The sequence below is a fragment of the Fringilla coelebs genome (assembly GCF_963513975.1).
Source record: "Fringilla coelebs genome assembly, chromosome: 21".
Classification (NCBI taxonomy): Eukaryota; Metazoa; Chordata; class Aves; order Passeriformes; family Fringillidae; genus Fringilla; species Fringilla coelebs.
Window position 1 is genome coordinate 7,535,116 of NC_140047.1, and position 19,834 is coordinate 7,554,949.

Sequence of the window (19,834 nt, forward strand, 5' to 3'; positions counted from 1 at the left end):
CCCACATCTCCCTGTGGACGATGCTGCAGGGCTGAGGTAGGAAGAGCTTCAGTCTTTTGGGGGTTTTTTTTTGGTGTCACCCCACAGATGCTGGGCTGAGGGAGGCTCAGGGGATTCTTTTTGACCAGTGTCCCCCTCTGAGCCCCACGGCCATGGGGGGACCCAGCACCCAGGGGGGACCCCTGTGCCAAGGGGGTCCCAGGGCTGGGGAGGGACCCAGCACAGGGCCTGGGGGCTGCCCAGCCTCATTGAGGGGCTGATCCGGCCTGGGGGGCATCGTGGGGAGCAGCCTGTGGGCAGGGGCAACGCAGCAGCGCCCAGCAGGGCCTCAGGGGGACAAAAAAGGGCGGGAAGAGCCTTCCCCATGGGGAAAGGCTGAGGGAGATGGGGGTGCTCAGCCTGGAGAAGGCTGTGGGGACACCTCACAGTGCCTGCCAGGATCTCAAGGGGCTACAGAAGCCGGAGGGGGACTCTTCGGCAGGAACTGTATCGACAGGGCACAGGGGAGCGGGTTCAAACTGAAAGAGGGGGAAATTCAGGCTGAATATTGGGAGGAAATTCTTCCCTGGGAGGGTGGTGAGGCTTTGGCACACGTCGCTCAGAGAAGGCGAGGCTGCTCCCCGGGAAGCGTTCCCGGCCGGGTTGGACGGGTTTTGGGGCCCCCTGTCGTAGCGGGAGGTGTCCCTGCCCGGGCAGGGGGTGGCACTAGCGGAACCCTCAGCTCCCCCCATCCGCAACCCCTCCATGACTCCCTGACAGGACCCGGCCCCGCCCACCGCGGTCACGTGACTCGCCCCGCCCGACACGTGACTCGCCTGACCCGGAAGTGGCGCGCGGGGGACGCTGACGCTGGAACAAAGATGGCGGCCCGCGGCGCTGGGGCCGTGCTGGGGCTGCTGCTGCTGCTGCTCCGCGCGGGCCCGGCCCGCGCCCGCGTCCATCACCTCACCCTCAAAGTAAGGTCTGCGCCGCCCCCGGCCCCGCTGGCTCGGCCCCCGGGTGCCCTGAGGGGAGCGGTGAGGCCGGACCGGCTCCGCGCATCTCCCGCGGGCCGGGATTGGTCTCCCCACGTCTCTCTCTTCGTTCTGCTGCGTGCCCCGAACCTTCTTTCTCTTCGCTTCTCTCTGAGCTCTCCCCCTGCGCCTCAGCCCGCCCGGGGCCCGCCTTGTTCTGCTTTTGCCGTCATCCTCCCGCTCCCTCTGCCCGCGCCCCCCAAGTCCCGTCCCGCTTTTCCTTGGCCGCCTGTTTGAGTCGCGGGTAAAGCGTGTGAGGGGCCCCAGAACCGCAGGAGTGCGAAGGTGCAGCTGCTTCACCTTCCGTTAAAAGCGATGTGATAAGAGAGGGCCGAGCGTGGGCTGAAGGAGAGGTTTCTGAAAGTGGATTTTGGTTGAGTTTCCTTTTCTGCAGTGCCCGGTCGCTCCGAAGGGTGTTTGGCTGCAGCTGCTTTGCCCTAGCCAAGGCATGGCTAGAGGCTGAGGGAACTGATGCTGGCAGCTTTCTGTGTTGGTGCGCTTTGAAGGAGCGATGTGTTAGGCTGTGACTGTATTTGGGAAGAGCTCGTTGTTCAGGGTGTTGATGGGGAATGCTGGAGGTCAGGGTGAGGGTGTGCTCTGCCCGTTGTGCTGTGCCTGAGCCGCCGCACAGCTGCGGGACAGACGGGCTCTGCACTGGGGTGATGCCTCTGAACGCTTCTGTAGAGCTCATGGAAAGCTCTCTCAGTCTTCAGCATTTAAATTTTGGTTTGGTTGTCAGCAGCATGGAATGTTCTGCCAGTAGAAGCATTAGAAGAGATAATAAAGTGGTAAATGACCGGGTCCTGCATTGCTGTGCTGTTGTAGGAGTTGAGGGAGAATCCAAGACTTTGCAGCCTTTGGGATACAATGACTGCTGGAGATGTTCATGTCTTAGTTTGGAGAATTTCCCACAAGTATGTTGTTGTTTAAAGTGCAACCACATCAATATTGTTGTACTGCAGGACAAGTAAACTTTTTCCTGAAGCAGTTAATTAGGGGGCTTGTGCTGGTTGCTTCATTGTTTTGAGGAATTTGTGACAAACAGTTGAGCGCTGAAGGATTTCTCCTGGGGTAATTCTTTATCCTTGAGTAGAAAACTTCCCAACTTGCCTCAAGCAAATGTTCTCAGCAGCAAACATTGTGGCCTTTAGTCCCTGTTGGGGAGTGCCTGGATACATTACTGAATCCTGTTTGGTTTTTTTTTTTCCTCTCGGAGTGGGGCATGGGTTTGGTTTTGCAGGTGTTTTGTGCAAATTGCAGCACAAACTTGCTGTTAGAAGTAGCAGTGAGTTAATGCCTCTGCCCACCTGCTTTATAAACAGCTTCATTGTTAGAGCAGTCTCTCCCTTCCTCCTTCATCCCCTGCTTTACAGCCTTTATGTAAACATCAGACTCCAACAACTGAGTCCTTTCACAATGAAAGCTCCTGTCTGGTGTTCTTGCCAGTGGCTCCTGCTTTGCTTGCAAGTGTGCATTGACACTGAGCCAAGCTAAAGGCCACAGTTTTGTGGGAGTGTTTGATATTAAATTTCCTCAAACAAGCTGTTATTCCTTAATTCAGAATAGCTTCATTTTTGTATCTTTCTAATTACTGTGCCAATGTGAAGCTTTTTTGTTGTCAGAAAAACAAGCCACAGTCTGAGCAGTTTCCAGTTCTAAAAATAACATTTTATCTTTATAAAAGTGTACAAAATAGTGGGTTTTTTTGCAGTAGAGAAATTATTTGCTTGAATTTTGCTGTTAGACTGACCTTGCCAGAGAAGCTCCTCCTTAGCAGCAATTGTTATCAGCTTGATTAGTTTAATGAGAAATCTAAAAAAACCCAAAACACCTCAACTAACAAAACCTACCACCTACCAAAAAAAACCAAACAAACCAAAAATTGGAAGTTATAGAAGACCAACAGAAACAATTTTCAGAGGATTCCGGAAGTAGCTGCAGTTGAAATGTTTCCCTTGACCAAAACAAAGCCTTTGTCAGACATGGAATTATAGAGAAGATGCTGGTTTTCAGTGGTTGCTTGTAAATACCTGTGGCCTTTTAGTGTTGATATGTTTCAGACTTCAATAGCTCAGGCTGAAAATACCTCACAATAATTCACTCAGTCTTACACAAAATATAAGCCTTCCTGTTGATCTCACACCAATAAGAAGATTCTTTCCAGGGAAGGGTCACAGTCTCTAATGGAACTTTCACTGCACTGACCGTGTGATACCCATTAGGTTTAGGGTAAAATGGTGGAGAATATTTTTCTGCACATTCTGAGCAGATTCCACTTCCCTGTAACCTCACTCAAATATTGCAAGATCACTTTTGATCCTACAGGAGTGGAAGAACTGGGGAGGATTTTTATGGAAACAAGCTTGAGGACTTTGGGTATTGGTTTGACTGTAAGCTGTTAGTGATGAGGTACCAGATCATCTCTTCTCAGTAGGGCAGGCTTAATTTTAAACGCATCCTATTTAAATTAAATTAATGTGTGTAATAACAACTTGGATGCTGAAGCATTCACTTGTATGGGTTCACACCTTTGTTGTAAACTTAAATATTTCTGAAGTCAGTAGTTGAGTGATTATAAATGAAAGCTGGATTCTTTCAACCCCATTAGTAAGCCAATGTCTTTAGGCTGTCAATTTGTGGAGCAATGGATGCTCTTGCTGTTGCTTGGTGGCAACTGGTGACAGTGTGTGTGTGTGGGATCATGTAAAGCTGAAGGATTTGTGAACTAAATCTGTAAACTCTAAGCACTCAAAGCTGAGATAAAGCCAGGGAGGAAAGTGGTGTGTGTTGTATATTAATCATCTGCTGGTGGTGGGGAGCATATCAGTAAATTAGCAGAGTAAATCACTTCAGCTGAGCTGAGGAGCTCTTGCAAGTGCTCTGAATTGAGCAGCTGCCTCTAGTCCCGTTTGCAAGGTACAAAACCTTGTGTCTGGATGGCACCGTGTCCCCCTCAGTCACCCAAATTCTTCTCTGTCCATTTGGGGTTATATACATCTGATGTGCCCTGTGAAGAGCCAGGATGGATTTTCTTTGCTGGCTGGGAGGTTTCATGGAGTGCAGTGTTAGAGGAACTGGGGGGCTCCTGTTTCAGGCACCTTCCATGACCCAGAACCTGCAGACAGCAAAGCTCCAAAACTCTGTTAAACCCAGCATCTGCTGCAAGCCCTGTGGCACTTAACGTTTTTTTCCTCTTCTGAGCATCAAGAGAACCATCTGGTTATTTGCCAGGTTAACTTGATTCTATTAGGGTGATCTAATTACAGCTGGATTACAGGTTAGCTGTGTCAGGATGAGTGTCCTGCTGTTACAGTGAGGGATGTTTACGAGTCAGGAACGTTTTGTGCAGAGGCGTCAAAATCAATACTGGGGTGGAGGGAGGGAAAGAACTTTTTGTACTTGTACAGTTCATAGCTCAGTCTTCCAGGACTGTTTCCAGAACAGTGTGCCTTTAGCAGCTGACTTCTCTTTTTAGAGAATTCTGCAATCTGATTATCTTTTCCTAGAAGAAGCAGGAGGAAGAAACATATTTTAATTTTTCTTTATTGCCAACTTGTCAAATGTTTGAAATTCCAATTTAAATTTTCTTTTTGATTTCTGTTGCCTTGTTTCTGCTTTTCTTCCAATTAATGACCCAGTAGATTTGAGAGACCAGCTGCAGACATTGGATGTGACCTTTTGTCATCTGATGTGGCAGCTGTGTGTGACGTCAGCTACTTTTCATGAGAGGTCCTTCGTGGCCTCCTTTTTAATAAAAAAAAAAAAAAAATCTCCCTGTACTTGAACCTTTATAAGCTGAGCAGGGCATGAGAAAATATCAATTGCTATGGTTTCCTTGTCAGACTGAGAGGAAGGACATTATCCTTCAGCTAAACTGGGAGCAGAGGAAGGAATTCCATTTTTCCTGCTAGAGAAACTAACCCAAATAATCCTGGTTTTGGTATTTATTCTCTTTTTATTTTGTATTTATTTTATGCCAAAAATCATTTGGAGGTGTGGGATTGTATATAAAACTTTGTTTTCACCCATAGTTTTCCAGTGTATTAATGTTTACCTGTCCAAACACTGATCCTGCCTAACACAGATGATCTGAGGTGGTGACAATGCAGTTGCTAAACACTTGGCCAAACCCCAGCTCTCAGTTAGCTAAGATCCCCAAAGTCTATTTCCTCTTCAGTCTGTGGCAATGACAGTTGCCACAATTCAAACAATAGCTGTCTTGATGTGTCTGCAGTCACTTTGGGGGATTTTGCTGTATGCTGTTTAATCAGTATGCCAGATGTTTAAATTCTTCCAGAATTTTGCTTGGATATTTTCTGGTAGCACAGCAAGTCAGTAAGCAGAAATATGTCTTTTAAAAGTTCTTGCTGTTCAGGGTATTGGAAAAGTTGGTCCATTCCAGTGAAATAGTTGGTTACATCTGAAGGTATCCTAAAGAAATTTGCTGTTTGCATAATTACATATTTTGCATGAATATTCAAGTGTCACTCACCCTGCTTCCCCTTTGCTGCAGTAGATGACTCTGCATGTGTTTGTAAACTTGTTTTCCTTTATAACAGGATGATGTGAGGCAGAAAGTGCACCTGAATACCTTTGGTTTCTTCAAGGATGGTTACATGAGAGTGAATGTCAGCAACCTTTCCCTGAATCCAGAACCAAGCCCTGATGACATGGACAGTTTATCAGTGAGTTCCTTCCTATGAAGCCTCCTGTGAAATTGCCCTTCACTTGTCTGAGGTGTCAAATCCAAACTCATGATGCTGGTTGGCTTTGCTTCCCAGCATGAGCCAGTGATGAGGATCTGTGTATTGAGACTTATCCCTGAGCACTCTCCATTCTGCTGTAAGGATGAAACTTTAACTTGTTGGATCCTCTGCTGCACTCAGTGCACACATCTATAACTTACATTGAACATCAATTTCCTAACAGTCCTCTGATGAGTTTTTTCACAGTGTCATGTTACTTTGCAATTCAGCTTGTGATTATTGTGTCAGAGGGTTTCCAGAACACTGAGAGTCTTATTTATAACACAACTCTAATATTACACGAGATATAGCACATTATATTAGTGGTTTTAATAGAGATTAGATAACATATCTGAACTCTTCCTCTGCAGCACAGTTTCACTTCTTCATTATAAAAATATTAAATGTTTTTGTCAAGCAAAAACATGTGGAATAATACTGAAATAAGTTAAAATTCTCAGAGACAGAAGGTACTCCAGATCTAATTTGGGTTTGAATCATGATTTTTTTTTTCTTGGTGGACATGGATGAGTTTGTTACATTTGAATGTATTTTTCGGCCTGATTTGGTGATGACAAAATATCTGAATTTCACCTTAAATGTAGGTTAACTTGTTTAGAAAGCAGTATTTTTGACACTTTCAGTAGTGGTTTGGCTTCGATTTGACAGATTCTTCTCAATTGTCTCCTAGGTGGGGTTCAGCTTGGATCGAACAAGGAATGATGGTTTCTCCACTTACCTGGTAAGAGTAAGGGAAGTAAGCTTGCTTTCTAAGTTGGGACATCTCATAGTCTACCTGACTCTGGGGATGGCTGGAAGAAATAAGAACAAAGGTGGGGGGACTTTAGACATGGGCAGGATGGATTTACAACTTGCTGGACTGAGAATGGTAACCTCTACCTGGAGGGGAGCATGTCCAGAGGGCACTTCAGAGCTGTTTTGTTCATGTTACCAGGATGAAGAAGTGGATTATTGTATCTTGAAGAAGACTCCAGAGCCAGATGTCTCTGTTGTAATTTTACTTCTGGACATCCGACATGAAGTGTGAGTAAAGAGTGTACAAGACATTTTAAAGTTACTTCTTCAGTTGAAGATAATGTCACACTTGAGATTTTTTTTTTAGGGGCTTGGAAAGCTTTTGTGCATGTAGGTTGTTTTTTTTTTAAGGGGTTACATGACAGTTGAGAGGAGGTGAGTGTAAAAGTAAAACATCTGCAGTATAAAATGGTCCAAGAATTCTTCCTGCACATTGAAGGGGCAAAGGGACAGCAGGCAAAAACAACCTACCTTAATTGTGCTGAATGAGCTTTGATGTCTTAAGTCACTTTTGCACTCAGTATTGAATTTTATTGTTTGTCTTGAATTATCTTTCATTATGGAAGTACCTTCAAGTCTGCATTGCTTCCTTTTGCAAGAGCTCATGTCTGGTAACGTGGTTTCTAGCGAGACTCTGATTACCAAAGCTGAAGAAATTTAATTTTCTTCATCTGCTCTTGTATTTCATGTAGAGGTAGAGTGTGACTTTTCCCACACTGATCAGTTCTGCTGTGACTCATGATCTGGTTCTTGCCTGTTCTTTGTAGTACAAAAACAAGTCAAGACAAGTTGATTTTCCTTTATTGGGTATGTGGCTGTGACAGCCTCTTTAAAAATGTTGGTTTACTTTCATTTTGTAATAAAACCTCTTTGTTTCTTTAGCGTGAAAGTACGTTTCTCTGCAGAAGCTGCTTCTTTGTTACCTAAAATTTTATTTGTGTCTGAGGAAAATGGTACTGCCTTAAATACCAAGCTGCTAAAAACTTCTGAGCTGAACAGTGGTTCTGATAAAAATCCTCCAAAGTCCAGTGAAAATACGGGTGGCAAAGGTAAGCCAGCTAAACCTGACCTGTGAGTGCTCTCACTACTGATTCCTCATTGTTATGCATCCAGCACTGAGTTGTGGTCACATTCTGGGGTCCTCTGGGACAAGAACTTAATGTACATCCTGTGTAAACCTGTGCACAGAGCTGCCTGTGGGGCTGGAGTCTCCTGCTCAGTGATTTGTGTTCACCAGTCCTGTTGCTCCATCAGAGAGACAATGAGTGTTGGAGACCTTCAGTGCCTCTGAGGACGGGTTAACAACTTGGTTGTCTTTTGTCTGGCAAAAAGAAGGCTAAAGGGGGAATTTTATGGCCACCAACAACTAGTTCAAGAAAAGTTAGGAGGACAATGATTTCAAGCAATTTTAGTAGTGGTACACAATGTCTGTTTCCCTTTATGAAGTCTTGGATATCTCAGATGGGATGTTAGGACAGAAAATAAGTAAAATAAATAAGATTTCTTTCCTAAATAGGTATTCCAGTATTGTAGCAGATCATTTGTGCAATCCAGTCTCCATATTTTGTGATTTTAAATGCTTGGCAAGGTAAAACCAGGGCCAACATGATACAGTTGACACCGGCTGTGCTTTGAGTCAGAAGTTGGATTTGTCTTCAGGACTCCTTTCCAGCCAACATTTCTATGAGTCTGTGTCTGTCTAAAGAGTTGAACTCCTATCACTTAGAAACGATGGGGAGGGAGGAGTAATTGTCCCAGTAATCTTTCTAGGAGTCACAAGCCTTTGTCTGGCTTCCAGACCAGCAGACAAAATAATTTTATAATCTCAGCCCTAATGGGATTAGCTCATGTTATCCCTTCCTGGCAGGTTTAGACTTCAGATCAGACTGCTGAGCAGTCTGATCTTGAGTAGTCTGAGTCTGTCTTGGCCTGTCACATTCACCAGCTTTGATACCATTCAAAAGCTTGGACAGCTGTTGTAACAAGTCAAGAACCAAGGGTGCATGGCACTGGAGGGAATGGATCTGACAGCTATAGTTTTGCTTTCTCTGGTGTAAAAAGTGTAGCATTTGGTGGACAGTGCACTGAGGTGTGGGAGCCAAAAGCAAAGCTCAAGTCTTGAACTTTTGCTTCCTGGTAGAAATGGATGACCTAATGTTTGAAAAGCTTCTTATAGGAGTAGGGTGAAACTTGACATGTGAACTTGACATGCTGCTCTACTGAAGGCTCCTGTCACCTCAGGTTCAGAGGAAATGCTGACCTGGCAGCTTTTGTGTTTTGTTTGTTTGTATTTTTACTGGCAGCTTAGTGGAAAGCTGTGAATTTATTCCTTCCTCATATGGAAATTAGGATTTCCATATGTTTGTCAGGCCATATTAATGCTCAGATTGAGATTTGTCAGTGAGATTAACAGTACTCAGTCATAACATAAAAAGAGCTGTAGTTTGCATCTGGTTTAGGTCACCTGCCTCTGGTCACTCTCACCAGAGAGGTTGGAAAGATTTCTAGGGTAGACTTTTGTAGGAGGTGTAAGAATAGGGAATCAAATCCTGGCATTTGAGGATGCATTCAGAATGAATGGTGGCTGTGGGAGGAGTCCTCTGAGAGTAAGGAGAGACTGGGGAAGCATCTCTGTCAATGATTAGCTGGGAAACTGCCACGCAGGCAAGTGTAGGAAGGTGTGAGTAAGGTATTGACAACGTGGTGGTTTCTGAGGATGTTAAATGCAAACACTAAATGTACCTTTAATACTTTTATCTCTAGATAAGAAGCCCAAACGAAGTACAACATCCTCCCAGGTAAGAAACTGTCTAGAGCTCTCTTTCACAAAGACCCTGGGGGGATATTCCAGTAGAATCATAGCAGAAAAGTGGAGAGTATTTGCTATTGTTCTCAGCCTCCACTGTAAATATACAGAATGCAAATTTTATTATCTGGTTGACATAGCCAAATGTTTTAGCTACCTGCTTAAGAAACTCTAAAGGTCTCTTTCCCTTTTCCCAGAGCATGGTAGAACAAGAACATCCTGTACGCCATGTCCAAGGAACTTTTTCGTTTCAGGTAGGGTGTCTGCCAGTGTCTAAACTCAGTTCCTTCACTGTCCTACTTTGGAAAAGTGAAGGTCTAGGATATTGATGTCTTTCTGATAGCAGGAGTTTGCCTGAAAATTTATTGAGCTAAGCATCAATGATGGAAATCTTTCTTTATAAGTTGTGGGAGCTGCTTTTAAATTGGCTTTGTTGTGATGCTGTTCTAAATATCATAGTCTGTGAGCCTCAGCATATTAAAGTTTACTGTGATAGTAGTGCAGATTGCTGATAACAAATAGCTGTGACCTGACTGATGACTCAAGGGGAAGATCCTCTGTATGAAGCCAGATTAATGCTTTGTTTGAACACCCTGGTTCACTTGTGATGGTTGGTTACTACAAACACATTGGAAATTCTGTTATCTGACACAGATCTCATTTCCAGAGCTATCACAATTTGCATAGTTGGGGGAGGAACAGAAAAGCTGCAGGGCAGGTATAATAAAAATTTTATGCTTTGCCATGTCAAATATATTATATTTTGGGTTATCTTTTCTCTGTGGTGAGCCGAGTTAAGCACTGACACTTAACAGGCCTGGATTACCAGAGTGCATAGTCCTAGATAGGTGCAATGATTTTGCATCTGGAGTTCTGTTGAAACTTCCAGATGTGCTGCTATCCTCAGAACAGTCTGCTGAAGGGAACCAACTGACCTCAAATGACTTCTTTCATGCTTCAGTAGAGATGACTTCCTACCAGGGCAACCCTGTTGTGAATGAGAAGAATGCTGACTTCTCTATTCCTTATTTTCAGTTCTTTTTTAACATCAGCTCGGATAAACAAGAAGGTCTCTACAGCCTGTATTTCCATAAGTGTGTTGGCAAGAAAGGGCCAGCTAATGATCAGCTGCTGTTTAGTCTTGATGTGAGTATGGCTTCTAAAGGATAATTAACTTGTTAGCTTAGACTGCAACATCCAGCTTCCAGCTCCAGCTTGTAACCAGGCACACGCTGCACATGAGTGCACCTATGGGGTGGGAAGTGATTCAGGGTTGTGTGCCAGTCTCTGCAGTGGCATTTCTGAAAGAAGGGACTACTGTAAAAATAATTAAAATACTGTTTTTGCAGAAATGCCTGAAAATCTGAAGGCTGAATGTGGGCTGGGTTCAGTCTACACAGTTGTGACCTGATGCTGTAACGAGATGGGAGCTGCATCAGCTGCTTGGGTTTTGCTGCACTCAAAAGTCACTTTTCTCTTACATGAATGCAGATATTAAGGCTGTTGCTGCAATGCAAATTGTTGGTATTTGAATTCAGTGTTTTTGCTTTTTCTGACTTAATTAAAGATGTGTTTTCATGGTGTTAGATACACATCCTAAAGGCAATATGTTCTAGCAAATGCCTCATCTCTTTTGACGTACAGGGGTTTGTTTCTATGTGGTTTTGGTTGCTATCAGAGCTTGAGCTTTCCCTTTTTTCCCTTTCTTGTGCTGATGCTGGTGTATAATGAGCTGGTCTGGTATGAATCTCCTCACTGACTGAACTACCTCAGCCACATCAATTCCTGAACTGTTTTTTATGTGTTTGTGTTAATGCTATTGCAAGGGAACATGGAGGTGATTAAACTTAGCAGCCCTATCTTGACTCAGACTACTTCAGAGCTGCTTCTAAGTTACAGATTTAGAAGACTAGCTTTCATAAATTGCTGTCTGGGTCACTTTGACCCACTGTAGCAATTGGAAAGAGAACAAAATGTGGATGATTGATCTGCTGGGGTGTACTTAGAGATGCAGGACAGCTTCAGTGCTTCAGACCAGACTGGATGCATGATTTTATTGAAGTCCTAGCACATATGACTAAGCCACTTGGGGGCATAAATAGAATGCTAAATAATGCTTCTGTTTTCTCAGTCACAGGAAAACAGGGTGGCAGCCCATTGTAGATATTGTTTCTGAATCAAAGGTGGGCAAATTGTGACGTTTGCTAGAGAGAAGAGCTATTCTTTGGGAAAATGACCTTCCTGAATTATGTTTCATAACTGAAGCATTGTTTTTCAAGGGGGTTATTCTGGTGGAAATAATTTTGCAAAATGTTTTGAGGTTCTTAAGGATGAAGAGTAGGTTTTGGTTATTTTCTCTGAGACTCATAAGTCACCCCGTCAGAAAAGCTCATGTTAAATGAGTGAATTTGATTGCAAAATGTAATTGTTAACTCAGTGCTTTAACAAAATTATATTTTTTTCAACTGTACACGTAACACACCTTTAATATTCAGATAGATGTTACGGAAAAGAATCCTGAAAGCTACCTCTCAGCAGGTGAAATCCCACTGCCAAAACTTTACATTTCCATGGCACTCTTCTTTTTCCTGTCTGGGACTGTATGGATCCACATACTTCGTAAACGCAGGTAAGTTCAGTGTCTGTGACAAGGGATCTACCTTGTTTGGCTTTTTATTTTTCATTCCTCTTCTTACAATTCACAGTCAGATTTGATCACCTCAAACTCCAAATCTGGCTCAGATTTGTATGCTTAATATTCATAGTTTATATTTGAAAACAGCTTCAGTCAGTTTTGTTGTTGCAGACTGTCTTTCTAAAATTCCCAAATCCTATGTTGAAATTTCTTCAGCTAGTGTACATATTGTGGCAAAAAGTAGATATGAAGTTCCTGTAGTTGATGTCAAAAGGAGAAGACTTCAAAAATTAATAGCAAGAAAAAATTTATCGCTTTACTTCATTTGGGAAATGACAAATTATGGCAGTAGGTAGCCATAAATATCTTGATTATGGTTTGAATTATGTTTAGCAAATTTTATAACAGTTAAGAGATAAATATTTATATATATATATGGGATATTCTTATTAGTTAATAATTTCAATTATCCCAAGCAGTAAAAATCAGGGGTTTAGAACATGAAGTTGAAATATTGCTCAGGGTGTGGCAGAAACTTGGACTGCAGCATTAAGGGGAATCTTTTTGATGGTCAGCTCAGCCTGGAAGCAACTGCTTGACACTGACAGGTTTTAAAGAAATATCCTTGGAAACTGAAATTTTTACTGCTGGCTTTTGAATAATGCTCTTCCTTCTTTTTCTTTTTCTTCCCAGAAATGATGTCTTCAAGATCCACTGGCTTATGGCAGCCCTTCCTTTCACCAAATCATTGTCCTTGGTCTTCCACGCGGTGCGTGCAACATCTCTGCCTGAAGTTTTTCAGCTAGGAAGTGGAAACATGGAATGCAGGACATGTTGTTAGGGAAATCTGCTTTGGAGAGAGCACAGTGGGAGGGAGAGCTGGTCTTAATACTGAAGCATTAGAGCTGAACTACAGCTCTTTGGTGGAAGTGTTTTTCATCAGCAAATTCTGACTTTAAATACAATTGAGACCATGGCCTGAAGTGTTGAAGCAGCAAAGGTTGGGGGTTGAGTGAATTCCACAAATTTTAATGTTTGGCCATCTGCAATGGGCCTGAAAGCTTGGGCTGTGCTGCTGCTTCAGCTCCAGAACTTGCAGTAAATATTAATAAATTAAAACCTTGTTTGTAAAATTCAAAAGCAAGGAGGTATTATGGTGTATGGCAACAGACCTCAGCTTATCAGCTCTGAGACTTTCCATAGATAATGTCTCTGTTGAATTGTATTGACATTCCACTGGAAATATATCTCATGAACAGAGGTAATGGCAAGCATTTAATCCTTCAGTGTTTGTGCCAGCCATGATCTTCACCTTCATGCCCATGGTGTTATACCTGCTCCAAATATTTTTGGATTCTAATGAAGTGAATCTGGCTTCCAATGAAAATGAAACTAGCAAGCCTATAGTCACCTAAAACAACTGAACCTGAAAAAAATGAATGAAAAAATAGATTCCAATTGCAGTTGTTTCACTGTAGTTAAGCAGGGGAGTTGTGTGGGAAGGATGTAGATTGTACAAGATACATCCACTAGCACTTAGGAAATAGAGCAAATGGAAATGATCTCATTGTTGCTAAACAAAAGTAGAATGTGTTGGGAGGAAGTGCTCTCTGAATGTGACAGAGCTGGGTTTGTACACACTGACTGGGAAGTGAAAGTGGCAGTGGATGTGGAGCAGACCTGTTTTCAGAGGGTGGGGTGTCAAAAGCAGCTTGTAAAGTGCTGTGTTTTCTGTTTCCAGATCGACTATCACTACATCTCTTCTCAGGGATTCCCCATCGAGGGCTGGGCTGTTGTTTATTACATCACTCACCTGTAAGTATGTCAGAAGATTGATGTGATAGATTTAAATTGCCACTGGGGCTGGCTCCCTCCTGTACATAGTGGGAAATCTTTGTTCTCATGCAGACCACAGTACCAAAGACTCAGCAATCAGCCCTGTATGAAGGGGAAAGCTCCACTTACAGAGGGCAGCTGCAGAGAATTGGCACTTCTGTGGGTGGAGGAGTAAAAGGATAACAAATGCTTTACTTTTCTTTGTTCACACTAATATTCAAGTATCTCATTTGCTCCTGGTGTGAATGGTAAGTGGATACAGCTGTCAGTATTTGCTGCTGTTCACAATGGTGAATGGATGACTCCCCCAGGAAAAGATTGTATATATTGTGAATGAAGCCTAATATTGCTCTGTGATGCAGAGTTGTAGCAAGTACATCTGCTCCAGTATTGTGGGATGGATAAGTGCTTGCCAAAATTATGGATAGGGAAGCATTTGTTTGGGTTTGTGGCTTTATTGGCAGTGGGAGAAACCTGGGCAGAAGAGGAAGTGTGATAAAATAAAATAGTCTCTCATGCAGTGTCTGTTTCTCTTCCAGATTGAAGGGAGCTCTTCTATTCATCACTATTGCCCTCATTGGCACAGGCTGGGCTTTCATTAAACACATCCTGTCAGATAAAGACAAAAAAATTTTCATGATTGTCATCCCACTTCAGGTGAGGACTGAGCTGTGCTCATACTTCCTGTCTTATGGGAGAGCTTGTGCAAGCTGGAAAAGGCTGTGAAACCTTCACACAGTACCATGTAGTTCTTGCTTGTATGAGCCTGCTTGTATGGCTGTTTCCTAGTCCAGAAGATACTGTACTTCTCCCAGTTTTTCTCCCATATTGAGCATGAGATAATAATGATCATTTTCAGCAAATGAAAACAGGCTATAAAGGAGTGTAACAAAACTTGGGCTAGAAAACAGTGCTGAATAAGTAGAGGAATTGAATTAAAGTTGTCACTGCTGAAATGCTTGTTGAATGTCTTAATGAAATAAAAAAATGGAAAAAACAAGACTTGTAGGTCTTTTGGGTCTGAGGGAAACATTCCTAGTGGTTCAGAGTGCTCAGTGCTGGTCTCCTACTTGAGGAACTGAAGTACATAGAAGAACAGCACTTTTGTTTGTTGTTGTACGTAGAAGAGATTTTCTGCCTTTCCAGATGCTAGCCCTTACCAGAAGTATATATAATTAGTGTTTGAGGCTCTTACAGAGCTCAGGTGTGGAGTACAAAAGATGGTCAATGACCAGTCTGAATTACTGGCTTAATTTAGAATTATGTATTTTCACTTTTGGCTGTATGTGCCACACAGTCCTGTGTCTGTGTTTCAATAAGTAAATTTTGCTCCTTTTTATCTCAACTGATGCAGTAGATTAAGCACAGTATATAACAAAAGAACTACTTTCTGAATGTCAGCAGGAATAAGTTCCCATCAGTTGTCTTTCTGTAAATCTTCTGAAGATGCTGCTGAACATGTGACTTTTGGATGTAGAGCTGCAGAAAAATTACTGATGGTACTGGCTGGGCTTTTGCTGAATTGCCAGCCACCTGTAGTGGCTCCTTGGGCAGTTTCTAAACCATAACCTTGTCTTGTTGTGTAGGTACTGGCAAACGTGGCCTACATTATCATAGAGTCAACAGAGGAGGGGACAACTGAGTATGGACTGTGGAAAGAAATCCTTTTCCTGGTGGACTTGCTGTGCTGTGGAGCCATCCTGTTCCCAGTGGTATGGTGAGTTGCTGGATGTGAAAAACACGTGAACTAAAGGGCATTGACAGCTCTGCCAAAGCAGAAGAGCTCTGTGGTCCTGTGGAGTCAAGCATTCTGTTAACTTTGATATCAGCCTTAACATTTCAGTCTAGTGCTGTGGAAGATTCTCCTTTTGGGAACGTTGGAGTGGGGATAAGGGAAGGTGGGTGGCAGTTTAAAAGTGGCCAATACTGTGCAGGCTGTAGGTGCTTTTGAGACTTGGAATTATGCAGAAGTGTTGACTCTCTAAATTGAAAAATGGGATTTGACTTCACTGACTGAGATTAGATACTTGACTGCTAAATTTCAAAACAGTAGTGTTGTTTAAGATCAGGGCTGCCTTCAAGCAGAGTAGCTGCATGTTTATTTGACTGTTTATAAGAAATAATCCCACAGGGAGCATTTCCCCGCCCTTCCTTCCACTCTATTTGGCAGGGAATAATGTTGGTTATATAAAACTCAACCAAAACACAGATAATTCAGATAAACACTATTGTTGCTGCTTGCCAGTTAGCCAGAACATTTATCTTCTAAATGCGTTTTGTCTTAATTGGATAAACAGCTGGGTTTAAAGGAGGATATCAAGGAGTTTCTGGCTCCTTGGTTAATAAACACAGAATATTCCTCTTTTTCTGCAGTATCTCCATGATTTTTTTCTGAAATGCAGATTATATAAATGTCTGGTAGCATGTCATCACTCTAGAGTGTAACTCTTGAGTTTTAAGGTGGGTGTCAGCTGGCCTTCTCTTCCCTGCACACTCCTGGTGGCCTTCTGCCAAGGCTGGGAGATCTCTTCCAAGAAATTTGCTCTGCCCACTTGTCCTTCCCCTTGCTCCAGTCAAAATGCTTCAGCTCTGAGGTTGAGGAGCATTTGGCAATGGTAAATCAAAGCTGAGGGATAACTTCAATTGCAGAGGGACTCAATCTCCTATGATAAAGGTGACTTCTGCAGTTCTTGCTACCTAATGCTGGGATCTGTATGCCCAACCTAGTGAGGTGTTGGTTCAAAACTTATTTCTATAAAGGAATCGTATCTGAAAAATTGTGACTGTTTATGGTGTGCAACCAGTGTTCCTGCATTGCCATGGTGCCAACAAAAACTGGCAGTGAAGCCCCTGACATAAAATCCTGCCCCTTTTTCCTCTGGATAGTGTCACTGCAGCTGGTGGGATGACTCATGTGAGCAAGGTGACTAAGACTTGGCCCCTGAATTTACATTCCTGCAGGGTAGTTTCTGTTACATAAGTTGCCTATGTAGATATGTAAGCTGTAATCAACTATTTAAATGAAAAGACCTTAAAAGAGCAGTAAGATGCCAAATGCTTGGCAGTACTTTGAAGAATAGCTCAGCTTAATTGTACAAGTGGAAAGCATTATGCTGGAAAATGCCCCAGTTTCTCACTCTGCTCCCTCCCTCCCACAAAGCCTTCTGTAGGCTGAAGTAGGTTTTAGCAATCTGCTTTCTTAATCCCAAGGAAATAGAGGTGCTTGAGCTGACTGCCTGAGCTGGGGGCATGGGGGTGAAGTGTGTGCAGTGCTAAAGCACAGTTAATTATGAGCATACTCCAGCCATAAAGAGCTAACAAAACTTGTCAGTGATCCAGAGAACTGCTGTGAAAAGACAGTGTAAAACTTACCAATAATCTATTCTTTATTTTTCAGGTCAATAAGACATTTGCAAGAGGCTTCAGCAACAGATGGGAAAGGCAAGTAATCTGTATTCTTTCTCCTGTTTTATACTGCATGTTATAATGCCAGAATTTCCAACATATGATGCTGGTGTAAAAACCAAACTAAGGCTATACATCTACACTGTATTAGTTCCCCTCTGCTTTTCCTCAGTGGGCTCATGGGAATAACTTTTGGAAAATGATCTTTTTCCTGTATTGCTTTAATTATCAGAGCTGCAGTGTATAGCCCATTCTCTACTCCTTGCACAGCTCTCAGTGCTCAAGCTAGACATGACATCTAGAGCAAATCATCTTGACAGATTTGCCATTTTTTCCTCACTTGAGTGTTCAGAAACAGAACTAGAAATGAATTCCAGAATGGCTGACTATTAGCCCAAATAGACCCACTTATTTCAATTTCTGCAGAAATGTATTCCTGACAGAATAGAGGGAAATAAACCTCATAATGAAACAAAACATAACTTGGCATTCAATATAGCACAGTTCCTGACTTGTCCATGTTTGTACAGCAGCTCCAAGGACTGCCTGGGGAAAGTGGAGTTATGTTTACTGTAGCACTGAAAAGGAGCTGATGGATGGAACAGCCAAACGTGGCTGCTGTAGAATGTGCTTTTCCTGCCTTATCTGCTCATTTCTGCTGGATTGGGTCCTTGGATACAAACTGTGGAGCACAGCACTGGCTTCCTTGGAAGCAGGCAGCCTTTTCCATCTTCTGTCATTCTGTGGTTTACTCTTCAAAGCTTCATCTGTAGAAGGTCATTTGTTGGCAGCAGCCTTGTAACTTCAGTCCCATCCTTCAGCTCTTGGCTCTCCTTTCTGGAATTCTGTAGCCAGGTCTGGATAGTTCTTCCAGCCTTTTCCTTGGCTTTCACAGACACTTCTGCACTTCACTGCTGATTGTAGGTGAAATGTAAGGCTGGGTACTGAACTTAGTTCTCTACAGACCACAGATGAGTTCATTATCTGTCATGTGTTAAATTTAAACAATACTTGTGATGAGCCTAGCATGCTTTCTTGATGTTCCAAGCTGTTAAAAAAGCCACCAAACAACAAATCTACAAGTTAACCATCCCCCCCAACCTAATGGTAGAAAATTACTAATTTCTAATAGAAACAAATGTTAAAAAGGTCAGTTATCAACGTGTAATATAAATGTTATTGGTAACTTTCTTATCAGTGCATTCACTTGGGTTCTGTGACATTTACTGATGGATTTGTTTTACCTTATCCACTGAACATATGTTCTGGAGTATTTATGCTCTTACCCTTAAAAAGTCCTGATAAGTTCAGATTTCCTTGAAGCAGTCTTTCTTCTGAACCAAGGACTTCACATGTCAGGCCTGGTTCTTAGCTGAGTGGCCATGGATCTGTCTGTCCTGGTGGTGAGCACACAGCAATTAATGCATGTAATTAAGACAGAAACCCTTCAGATCTGTGTGGCCCCATGTGATCTCCCTGTACCTACTTTGGTTGTTATCACAAGATGGTGCTGTGGAGTTTGATAAACCTCAGACGTGCTGAGGAGAAAAGTGAGGTGGCCATAGCAGGGATGTCCAGTGGCTCAGCCTATCCACTGTCCCTCGTACCAGGTGAAATCCAGATCTGAGGAAATCCAGGCTGTTCTATAGGATGCACTGTGGTGTGTTAAATATGTGGAGGGAAAGAAATATTAATTTGAGAGGGACTGGCTGTGTCTTTACAGCTAGTCAATGCTATGCACAGTAGCACTTAAGGTCTGTTTTAGTCCTTTGTTTGTGTTGTTCTCCATGGGTGATGATGCTCTTTATGCTGAATTTCACCTACTGCTGTTCCCAGCTTTACCTGCTGGTGTTGCCATCTGGTTGTGCAGATCCTGCAAGTTCAGTAACTGTGTATTCAGGGGGACTTAGCAACTATGTTATGCTACACTGATAATAAAAGAATAGCTAAGGAATAGATTTTCAGAGAAAACATTGCACAGGCTGAGAGCAGATTGTGGCTGCAGTGCTGGGACTCACTTGTGAAATAAAATCTGGTTGGACTATTTAGAGGCTGTTGATAAGAGCCCACGGGGAGCAAATGAATGGCAAACTGATGCCAGAAGCAGAATGTTACCTAGTGCTGTCATGCTGCTAGTGTGTCTGGTTGAGAAAATCAAAAGTGATTTGGTTGCACTGTAAAAAAGTGAAATCATTCATGTTAGGCTTATCAATGAGTTATCTTCACTACAACCACGTGCTCTGGAATCTTCCTTTGGAGCCCCTGTTCTTCAGAGGGGCTGCTCCATGTCTCAGCTTCTCATGGGAATAAAAGATAGAACCAATGCTTACTATTAAATCACAGGCATTTTTTTCCTCTGCAGTTAAAGGCAGTTTTTTCCTGAAGTAGTAAAATTACTGGATCTTCTCATTATGCAGTTTCAGTGTCCCATGGTTAGAGCTGGCTGGATTGTGTGCAGACACTGATAGCTGGGCTGCCTCTGGCCTGCTGGATTTGTCTAGTCAAGGGCTGCTTTCCCTCTTCTCTCACACAGACTTCATTAACTTATGGGATGTATTGGGGCATGACATACTACACA

General features: G+C 42.9%; 1 protein-coding gene across 2 annotated transcripts in view; it reads left to right on the plus strand.

Annotated features, from left to right (window-relative positions):
* GPR107 (G protein-coupled receptor 107) overlaps window positions 1-19,834 on the plus strand; it is a gene marked incomplete at its 3' end in the record, with an annotated part of 32,808 nt that continues 12,974 nt past the window's right edge. For both annotated transcript variants that reach the window (XM_084219834.1, XM_084219835.1), the window contains exons 1-15: window positions 1-36; window positions 760-956; window positions 5,573-5,698; window positions 6,450-6,500; window positions 6,714-6,802; window positions 7,457-7,623; window positions 9,338-9,372; window positions 9,578-9,634; window positions 10,416-10,526; window positions 11,876-12,009; window positions 12,709-12,784; window positions 13,757-13,830; window positions 14,391-14,508; window positions 15,438-15,568; window positions 17,249-17,292. In XM_084219834.1, coding sequence (XP_084075960.1) covers window positions 861-956; window positions 5,573-5,698; window positions 6,450-6,500; window positions 6,714-6,802; window positions 7,457-7,623; window positions 9,338-9,372; window positions 9,578-9,634; window positions 10,416-10,526; window positions 11,876-12,009; window positions 12,709-12,784; window positions 13,757-13,830; window positions 14,391-14,508; window positions 15,438-15,568; window positions 17,249-17,292 — 1,309 coding nt within the window. In that variant the 5' untranslated portion in view covers window positions 1-36; window positions 760-860. The remainder of the gene's footprint in view (window positions 37-759; window positions 957-5,572; window positions 5,699-6,449; window positions 6,501-6,713; window positions 6,803-7,456; window positions 7,624-9,337; window positions 9,373-9,577; window positions 9,635-10,415; window positions 10,527-11,875; window positions 12,010-12,708; window positions 12,785-13,756; window positions 13,831-14,390; window positions 14,509-15,437; window positions 15,569-17,248; window positions 17,293-19,834) is intronic.